The following is a 9,212-nucleotide window of genomic DNA, read 5'->3' as shown; positions in this document are numbered from 1 at the left end:
ACACTTTCAGCTGTGCCCTCCAGGCTCACTAGAAACACAGGTCTTCTAGCACTGAAACTGACAAATTTATTGAAGTCTTGGAAAGAGCGGATCACCAGAGAATAAATAAAAGTCACAGGACGTTTACAGAACCAACAGGTGGCCAAGATCCCGGTTTTCAGGAATGATTTTGACTTACACATGGCCAAGCTTTGTGTCTGAAACAGATGTGAATCAGAAGACCCCCCCCCCCAGCCCAGCCTCCTCCAGTGGGGGAGACCTCCCAGTCTGGGCTAGCAGAATCACCCCTTCCCACCCCACCCCTGCTCAGGATCACAGTCTGTTTGGCAATGGTGTCTGTCCTTGGCGCACAGTTCTGCCCTGCTCCTGAGAAAGGCTGTGCCTTAGGAGACGGGGAAGGGGGGGGAGGCGGGGGAGAGACGACGGACAGATATCAACACTGCCCTCACATTTAAAGACTACACCTTGGAGAAGGCTCCCGAAGCTCCCTTTCCTCACCGCATTCCAGAACAGAAAGATCTGGAGACTCCAGGGAGGGAGAGTCGGCAGCAGGGAGGAGAGGTCTGCTCCCAGGTTTTGTCAGTGTCCGGGGAGGACACAAGCATGGTCCCCAGCCAGGCCTCATCAGAAGCAAGGAAACAAGTTGTTACTGTTGTTTTATGCCAGGACTTCAAGACCTGGGCCTCCAGTCCTGTCTGAAAGACCTTTAACTGGTCAATAAAGGGAGAGAAACGCTTGCAAAACACAGCCAAGAGTCACTGGCCTCTGGACAGCCACCAGGCAGGCCACCCTTGTGTCCAAGGAAAGGCTATGGAGCCCCCTCAGGCCCAGGGAGGAACCATGGAACCTGGCAGCACGGCTGTCCCTACTCTCCCACTTGGAAACCCTGTCCTTCCCTCAGCGGTCCTTGGAATGGACAGCATGGGGTGGGGCTAGCTGCCCACCCAGAGGCAGCACCAAGACCCCTGAGTTAGAGCCAGGGGAACAGGGGGCCTCGGTCAGAACTGAGCATGGTCTACCTCATCCAGCCAGGAGGCAGGGCTAGCAGGGAAGTCGGGGTAACCACCGCTGCTCTCTGTGGACAAATCGGAGCCGGGTCCATTTCCAGCCAGTACCCTCATAGGTGGGGGCCCACCTGGGGGCCCTGAGGGGACAAGGCCCAAGTTGGTATCTGGGTATACCAGGCTGGAGAGGAGAGGCTGGGGGCCAGGGAGGCTCTGGGGGGCTGCAGGAGAAGGAGGGATGCAGTAGGGACTTCCTGGGCGTAGCTCTCGGTACTGTTCTGGACCAGCCAAGCCTCCGTGCTCCAATGCAAAGCTGCCGAGGCCTCCTCCTACAGAGCGGCCCAAGGCAGGGGTGGGTTCTCCCAGGCTGCTGTACAGGCCGTTGGCAGGGCCCATGTCAGCCACGGATGTCTCATCTGCAATGGAAACGAGAGGTCCGGTGAGAGACAGACCCATCTGTCTGAGTGTCCTACCCAGACTGAGTAAGAGAGACTGTCCTAAGTACAAGAAGTCTCTTCAGCTCTCTCGGAATTTAGGACTGCCTTCCACACCTCCCCTACCTCCTACCAGGAGCCCTTTCCGGCTGTACCTCTCAAGGAAGGCTTTGCTTTCAGATTAGAGGCTAGCTACCCCAGCCCGAGCCCAGGATGGGACAACCGTGGGAAGGACTCATTTTGTAGATAAGAAAATTTAGGGCCCCAGAAGCCGTGTTAGTAACCCAAGGTCACAATACAGCCCCGAACAGAAGTGAGTATTAAGGGATGTGAACCGTGCCCCTGGTGTAGAAAATGAGAGGTTGAGTTCCACAGAGGAGGTTGGAAGTTTCTTTCCTGCCCTCCAGAGTTTCGGTCCCTGGCCTCAAGAACAGCAGAGTATGGGGCCTGAGGGCCACCTTAAATCCTCCCTGGGAAGGTAGCTGGGGATGGAGGTGGGTGGGCGAGAGTCCCCGCTTACAGCTAGTTAATGCGTCGGGCTTACCAGTGAAGGAGACCTCGGCGTCGCTGTCCTGTCCCTCCTGGATGCTGTCCTTGTCGGACTTTGAGCTGCCGCGGGAGCGCTTCATATTGCGGAAATACTGTCCCCAGCGCTGCCGGCCCGCGTCTTTCTTCAGTCTCTTCTCCTTGGCTCGGCGGTTCTGGAACCACACCTGGGGGGTAGGGATGGTGAGTGGCCGCCCGGCTTCCCTTGGAGCGCGTGGCCCTTCTTGCCCGCGCGGGCCCGGGGGATGCGGCCGAGCGCTGACCTGCACCACGCGCATGTCCAGGCCGGTCTCGGAGGAGAGCTGCTCCCGCACGTGGCGCGCCGGCTTGGGCGAAGTGTTGTAGGCGCTCTTCAGTGTCTCCAGCTGCTTGGCGGTGATGGTCGTGCGCGGTCGCTTGGCTGTGGCCTCGGCTTCTGCGCGGGACAAACGGTGAGGCCGGCCAGCACTCTCCTGCCGCGCCAGCCTGCTCCCCACGCCTCACCCCAAGAGCCCCGCGTCGCTCTCCGGATGCCCATGGCACCCTGGCTCCCAGGCAAAGGCTGCCGGTGGCCCCACGCGCTTCAGCGAACGCGAACGCGGAGCTAATGGGCTCTGTATTAGGAACGCGCCGTGGCGCGCATCGCAGCCAGATACCGTCCTCGGCCCCTTATTCTGAGTTTGTGTGAGTCAGGACTTCGTGGTCAAAGCTGCTAATTCTTTATGGTCAAAGCTGCTAATTCTCCCAAAGCGGGCAATCTCCTGTTCCCGCCGACGCGGCTGCTACTCAAGCTCCCGGAGCAGCCTGCTTAGTGCCTGGGGCTTCAGGTCGACCCACCACCCAGCACCAAACCAACTCCCGTCCCCAGCCTCCAGGACTGAGCGTTTCCCTCATCCGCAGTAAGGGCCATCCCCGCCCACTGACCTCGCTGCTTGGCTGTTTCGTAGTCCGCCTTGCACACCAGCCGGCTGTCTTCCATGAGGTAGAACTCGTCCCCTGTGGCCAGCTGCCGCTTGCAAACCACGCAAGCAAAGCAATGCAGGTGGTATACGAAGTCCTGGGCGCGGCGCACCACCTGCGTGGGCGGGATGCCCAGCTGGCATGCGGCGCATTTGGTCCCGAAGCGCCTGCGGGATGCACAAGGTGCGGCTCAGTAGAGCCGCTGCAGCTCCTTCGCCCAGAGCGGGTCGCAAAGCAGCGAGCTCCCAGCGCCTGGGACGCGCTCTGAAAGACTCCTCGTCAGCTGTGCCCCACAGCCTAGGCAGAGCCACAATACCCTGGGTAGCCGATCCTGCACCTTGATGTTGGGGAAGACCGGTAAGAGGGCCGCCGCCTTACCTGGATCAGTTCCCTTAGCTTCCGAGCTTTCCACTTCTCGGATATTTAAGGAACAAAAAATATATTTTAAGAGGGAGTAAATCTCATACAAGTCTACAAATTTGGGTTAATTTTTTTTTAGCCTAACAACTGCTTTCATGATTTACAAAACAAATTACCCTAAAAAGTAATGCTGGGGCTTAAGAGCACTGGCTGCTCTTCCAGAGGCCCTAAGTTCAGTTCCCAGCACCCACATGGCAGCTCACAATCATCTGTAATTCCAGTTGCAGGGGATTCGATGCCCTCTTCGATTTCCTGAGGGCACCAGGCATGCACGTAGTGCATAATCCATACATATGGCCACTTACATATATATATGTATATATACTCATAAAATAAAGATTATGTTTTAAAATGTCATGGGGAGCCCCCTCCTGAGTTTGGGCAGAGGCAGACTCCAGGGTGCCCTACCTGGGCAGGGACCTAGTTATCATGAAGCTTTCTCCTAGCTTCTGCTCTGCCAGCCTTGCCCTGACCCCTTCGCTCTTCCCCTGCTACAGAGCAATTCGGGAGCCAGCTTACTTGAAGAAGTCATCTTTGCAGTAGACGCTCTCCCCGCGGCTGAAGCAGCGTTCCGCCAGAGGTATGTGGCAGTCACTGCACTTGAGACACTTGCTGTGCCAATGTCGGTCCAGAGCCTTAAGGATGAATCGGTCCAAGATGTGCTGATCACAGCCGGCACACATCGGGATCTCTGTGGATACAAAAATAACCCAGGTCACGGGCCACAAAGATGGGTAATGGCTCTTCATTGGCTAGAGCCAGCTGGCAGGCCTGCAGCCTTCGGGGCTGTGCAAGGATCTGCTTTCCCGGCACACATCCCCTGCTGCCAGGCTCCCCGGTGAGGGCAATGGTCCCTGTGTCCTGCAGCACCTCTCGGCCTCGATGCAGTCAAAAGAAACTGAAAAAGGCCTAAACGTGTGTCTGCAACAGAAAGGGTGACCAGGTTGTCCCCTAAATAACCACTCTACAAGGTGTCCCAGTGCCAGACAGGGCATGTCCATTCCAAATGAAAAATCCCACCCCTTGGGTGATCTGGAAAGCTGGTACAGAAAATAGAAAATATGTCCTTACTAGGAGAGGCAAAAGGCCACACAGGACTATATAGCCTTTGTGATTTTGTTCAATGAAGCGTCTTGGTCTCGCTCTGCAGAGTTCCAGCAAGTGAGGCTGCCCAGCCCTGGTCCCTGGCCGCAGCATATAAGGTAAATGGATACTGGTCTTGCTTTGAGTGGCTGCAGGTATTTAGGAGTGTGCTGGCTATGTTTTTATGGGTAGATCTGCTGTTCTCCTGCTCAGGTGTGAGTTGGAGTGCGCAGTGGTGGCTTCACCTCTTTCCACTATCGGTTCCTCAAACTAAGTTCCCATCAGTTCTGTTCCCCCACTCCCAGAAGACTGCAGGCCTCAGGGAAATCGGGTTGGGGAAATTCAAAGATGTCTTTCAAGAACCAGGGAAGCACTGAGGGGCTTTTCTTCATGTAGAATCCCTGATAATACAGGAAAGGGTTCTAGAAGAAGGGAGAACCATGAGCAGGACCCAGGACCCACTCATGATGTCACACCCACACCAGTGTCCTTACTTCTCTGGCTACAGACAGCTAGCTTCAGACTGGCCTCCAGCTAGTGGAAGGAATTAGAAAAGGACAAAAATCTGTCCTACCACCCTCCAGCACTGGCCGCAAGCCTGCCATGGATGCTGCCCCGCATTGAGCAAAACCGCATCTCCAAATGTAGACATGGAGATCTTCTGTAGTTGTACCAGATCACCACCACGGGAGTCATCATGGGCCAGCAAGGGTACCCCAGAAAAAGAGTGGGGTGGCAGGCCAGGCCAGACACTGCCGATTCAGCACCCAGACACGGACAGCTCCTGGACCATGAAACCCACAGGGGGCCCGCTTCCTACAAAAGCCATCTCTCACCGTCAAGCCTCCCAGTGAAGCCACGCTGGACCTCCACTTGCTTACGTTGCATGATGACTCTAGTCTCCGCACAATTTCCTACACAGTGTTGGAGGGCCCTGTGGAGCCTCGGGAGTCACCAACGCTATAGCAAGCCTCCCGGAGCTCTGGAGCCTAGCTTACCAAACATTCCTCTCTTCCCTTTTTCATGCTCCCCTCCCACATCTTCCTCCCAGCCTCTGTGGTCAACCCCTCCCATAAACCATCGGAAAATAAATAAATAAGCAAGTAGGTCATACCCGACCCCCCAGACTGGATAGAATCCTTTTCCCGCCTGTTCCGATCTTCTGCCAGCCTAACCGCATCTTTCTCCATTCTGTATCCCATCAGCCTGGAAACCCGGAGAGCTCGCCTATTCCCCAGAACCAAAGCCCTGCAAAGAGACTGGTACTACTAAGAAACTGGGGGCCCGAACAAGCCCCACTTTGCCCTGTAAACGGGTCTTGGCCACCAGCCTAGTGTTAAGCTGGGTTCAGCAGGACCCAGGCCCGATCCCTCTGAAGAGTGGGGACTGGGTGAAGGCAGTTCTTAGGAGACACCTGATTCCCGAGTCTCTTGAAACAGCCTCACAGGCTCCCTCCAGCTCAAGGTCCTCCGCCAGCTCAGAGCTGCTTAGGGTTCCCTAAACCGTTTCTCAATCACCAAGGGCTCCCTAGCCCGAGGACCAAATGCTCGAACAACACAGCATCAGGGGCCCCATACACTTTGGAGGTTTAAGCACCTTTGACTAGCCGTGTCAGACATACCCTTGCCCAAATACCCTGGCTTCTTGAGGCCTCCGCTCACAGGCCAGAAAATAAACCCCGAGGGTATCTGGGCCTGTCCGGGGCAGCCGCTCCGTCGGGCACCCACCTCGGCGCAGGTCGGCCCTCCGTGCCAGCAACGCCAGCAGCAGGTCACCGCTCGCCGGTTCCCGGGCCGGGTCCAGCTCCCCTCGAGCTTCCATGGGGCCCGAGGGCCGGCCGGGTGCCGTCGCCTTCCGACCCTGAACTTCTCTTGGGTCTGGCGAGGCCACCGCTGCAGAGACTCCGAGCTGGCGTCGGAGCGACTCGTGTCGCTGCTGGGCGCTGTGCCCACGGGAGGCCTCGGGGCGCCAAGCCACGGGCCCGCGGAGGGCGGAGCGGCGGGAGGCGGGGCCGCGGGCGGGGCTGGGCCGGGGGTCGCGGAGACGCTCCCGAAGCCACTGGAGGCTCTGTGCTCCTTTGAGCCAGAACCCGAGGTGTGCTGAAGCCGTCCGGCTCGCACTTTCCGAGGATAGAGACAGCGCTGTAACCCAGTCACGGCTTCCCACAGATGGTCGCCCCTGCCCCGAAGCGAGTTCACTAAGGCTCCGGGAGGGCTGAGGTCCTGAGTGTCAGGGAGGGAAACGCGTTCTCCTATTGCTCACGCTTAGCCTCTTAGCCGGAGCCGGAAAGCATTGGTACCACACCTGGTCAGCAGAAGGGCAACCTGATAACCACCGAGGGAATGTAGCTGCAAAGAAGCCCCGGTAGAGCTGCAAGTAGCCCGACTTGACGCCCCCTCTCCAACTCTGACACTTCCGGACCCCACCTCTGGAGCCGCCGACTGGAGCTAGTGCAGGGAGAAGGAGGGATTCTCGATTCTTAGAACCTCAGGTCTGGTGTCCTCTGTGGGAACACAGAACCAAGACTCTGTCTAGGTCGGGAAAAGAGCTGAGGCGTGGAAGCCCTGGGATCTAGCCTCATTTCTTAGGACAACCCCTGCACCTGGATTTCCACATGTTGCCCCCCCATCATAACAGGTGAGCCCACCAGAACCCATCCCATTCTCAGTGTACCCTCACTGAGCATTCACAGGACTCAGTCAGGAGACAGGTCTGTGCAGTCACCCGCCATAAGCAGAACCCAGCAGAGTGTAGGGCTCTGACAACTGTCAGGGACACTCAGAAAGTGGTGCTGCTACCCTCCTGGCTCCTCTGTCTGCCCTGCTCTGCTTCTGTCCCTAGGACTGTGAACGTTAAGAGCCCAGGGTGGGGAGGATGAGCGAAAGGACACAGGATGTCCCACCTGCTCCCAGCAGCACACCTGACGCCTCAGCAGGAGCCCTGTGCCTGCATTCAACTCTTTGTGTTGCTCTGTACTTGTTATTCCAAGAAGATCAGAGAACACCAGCTTGGAGTGAAATGGGCGCTGGGTGAGCTGGGATGCGCCATTGAGTGTCAGCTGCTACAGAGGCGTGGGGCGGGGGCCTGTGCAGCTAGACACTAGGGAAGGGGCGGCCCCACACTGCTGGGCATCTGGCTTGCCTCCAACAATGCCTCCATTATTTTCCAACGTCCATGGCAATGAAATGGCCCTTGGGGATCAGAGTTCAGGCGGGAGACTTGGCCTAGGGACCCTTGCTATAAGGCAGAGCAGTTTTAGAAGCTGAGGGGCATTTGATCTTTAGGGTTCTTTATGTTCCTTACTCTGCCCCTTCTTGACATCGTCTCAGGCCGTCCCAGATCATCCTGGTCACTCTTGACCCTGTGGCCTCCCTGTACCCCCTGGCCGCTATCACTCCCTTTCTCTGCAGTCATTCTTATGCTGCTCCCTCCCAGCCACTCCTCTGAATTCTGTCTCTTCTCTCCTTCCCGCATTGTATGGAAGCCTCTGGGTTGCAATGGCTTACCTCGAGCCCTGCTGAAGGTGCAGAGGGCAGGAGCTCCGGGGGCACCAGACCCCCCTCGGTTGCAATCAAGTTCCGCTTCCAACAGCATGGCAGTCACTAATCCAGTGGTTGGTGCAGCGTGTTCCTTGGAGTGCCGGATTTCTTCCAGGCCTTGGCCCACTCGCAGGATCGGCGCTGTCCACGGTGCTGAAAGAGGCACTGGCGTGCTGGGGCCCTTCTCCAGCCTGCCTTGCCCCTCCTCTGTCCCCGCCCTTGGCCCCTTCCAGGCCTGGGCAGGCGGAGTCAGACTAGCGTCACTCCAGAGCTGGGTTTGACCAGTTTATGAAATGTGGTAGTCCTTTCCCAGGACTTTCCTTTACCTGACATAGTAGCACAGCAGCTCCAACTTGCTCTGCTCTGGGCTCTGGGTCTTGGTTGGAGGTGCCATGTTCACCATGTTCACAGTATGCAGGTTTGGGAGCCTCAGGGTTGTTAGCATGGGACTCAGCCCCCCCACCCCCTGGGCGGAGGCAGACTCTAGGTCCAAAGGCCCTCTGCTCCAGGCACAGGTCAGAGACCTCCAAATGCTGTTGGTGGCCTTTAGAACTCTCCATACTCAACCACCTGTATCCAGTACTCTGCAGGCCGATTTTAGACCCTCCTCTCCAACCCCCACCTCTATCATATGTGCAAAACCACCTGCTACTTCAGGGCTCCTCACAGAAGCTCCCAGGTCCCTGCAGGGCCATCTGCTATACACACACTGTCCCAGGCTGACAGACCAGGGATAGCACAGATGGGAAACTTGGTGAGAGCCTTGCAGCTTCTGGGTTGACTGGTCTCCCAGGATCTGGCAGCCAGGAGCACCTCTGTGGGTTCAGATCAGCGTGAGGTGCACTTGTACTGATCTCTGCACTTTGTTAACAAAGGTGCAGGCCCCGCAACTCTGCCACAGCCCATTCTCATTCTTCACTTTCTGCCTGACCTCTGGGCTGTCTTCCCACAAAGCCTCTAGTTTATTTACGCAAGAAATTCTAGCTGGGCAACGGTGGCACACACCTTTAATCTCAGCAGAGGCAGGTGGACCTCTGTGAGTTCGAGGCCAGCATGGTCTACAGAGAGAGTGCCAGGACAGCCTCCAAAGTCACACAGAGAAACCCTGTCTCAGAAAAACAAACAAAAAGAAATTGTAAAACTTCAGAGCTGGGTTTGCAAACTAGAAGGGGCTTAGAGCATTTTCTGAATCCATCTTAACATACTGCTTTTCACATTTCAAAACAAAAACCAAACTGCTAACTTTA

General features: G+C 56.8%; 1 protein-coding gene across 2 annotated transcripts; it reads right to left on the bottom strand.

Moving 5' to 3' along the window:
- Positions 1–880: 880 nt before the first annotated feature.
- Lhx3 (LIM homeobox 3) lies at positions 881–8,020 on the bottom strand. Of its 2 annotated transcripts, none has more exons than XM_005083663.3 (6): positions 7,933–8,020; positions 3,863–4,034; positions 2,888–3,090; positions 2,248–2,399; positions 1,983–2,151; positions 881–1,420 (listed from the first exon to the last, which is right to left on the bottom strand). In XM_005083663.3, exons 1-6 carry the CDS (start codon positions 8,018–8,020, stop codon positions 999–1,001), a joined length of 1,206 nt encoding a protein of 401 aa, XP_005083720.1. In that variant the 3' UTR covers positions 881–998. The 2 variants fall into 2 exon arrangements, with proteins under 2 accessions (XP_005083720.1, XP_005083719.1); XM_005083662.3 differs by lacking the exon at positions 7,933–8,020 and adding an exon at positions 6,154–6,247.
- Between the last annotated feature and the right edge of the window lie 1,192 nt (positions 8,021–9,212).

Source organism: Mesocricetus auratus, unplaced genomic scaffold (assembly GCF_017639785.1).
Source record: "Mesocricetus auratus isolate SY011 unplaced genomic scaffold, BCM_Maur_2.0 Super-Scaffold_100004, whole genome shotgun sequence".
Taxonomy (NCBI): domain Eukaryota; kingdom Metazoa; phylum Chordata; class Mammalia; order Rodentia; family Cricetidae; genus Mesocricetus; species Mesocricetus auratus.
The sequence above is the reverse complement of the archived record's forward strand: the minus strand, read 5'-3'. Positions and strand labels throughout refer to the sequence as shown.

Bases quoted from the DNA above. Each gene is read 5' to 3' on its own strand.
- Lhx3 (XM_005083662.3), bottom strand. From the start codon at position 6,247: ATGGAAGCTCGAGGGGAGCTGGACCCGGCCCGGGAACCGGCGAGCGGT. The intron at 2,400-2,887 runs GTCAGTGGGCGG...TGTCCCGCGCAG, and splicing joins CGAAACAGCCAAGCAGCGAG to AAGCCGAGGCCACAGCCAAG. The intron at 1,421-1,982 runs GTAAGCCCGACG...TTTCCATTGCAG, and splicing joins CGCCGAGGTCTCCTTCACTG to ATGAGACATCCGTGGCTGAC.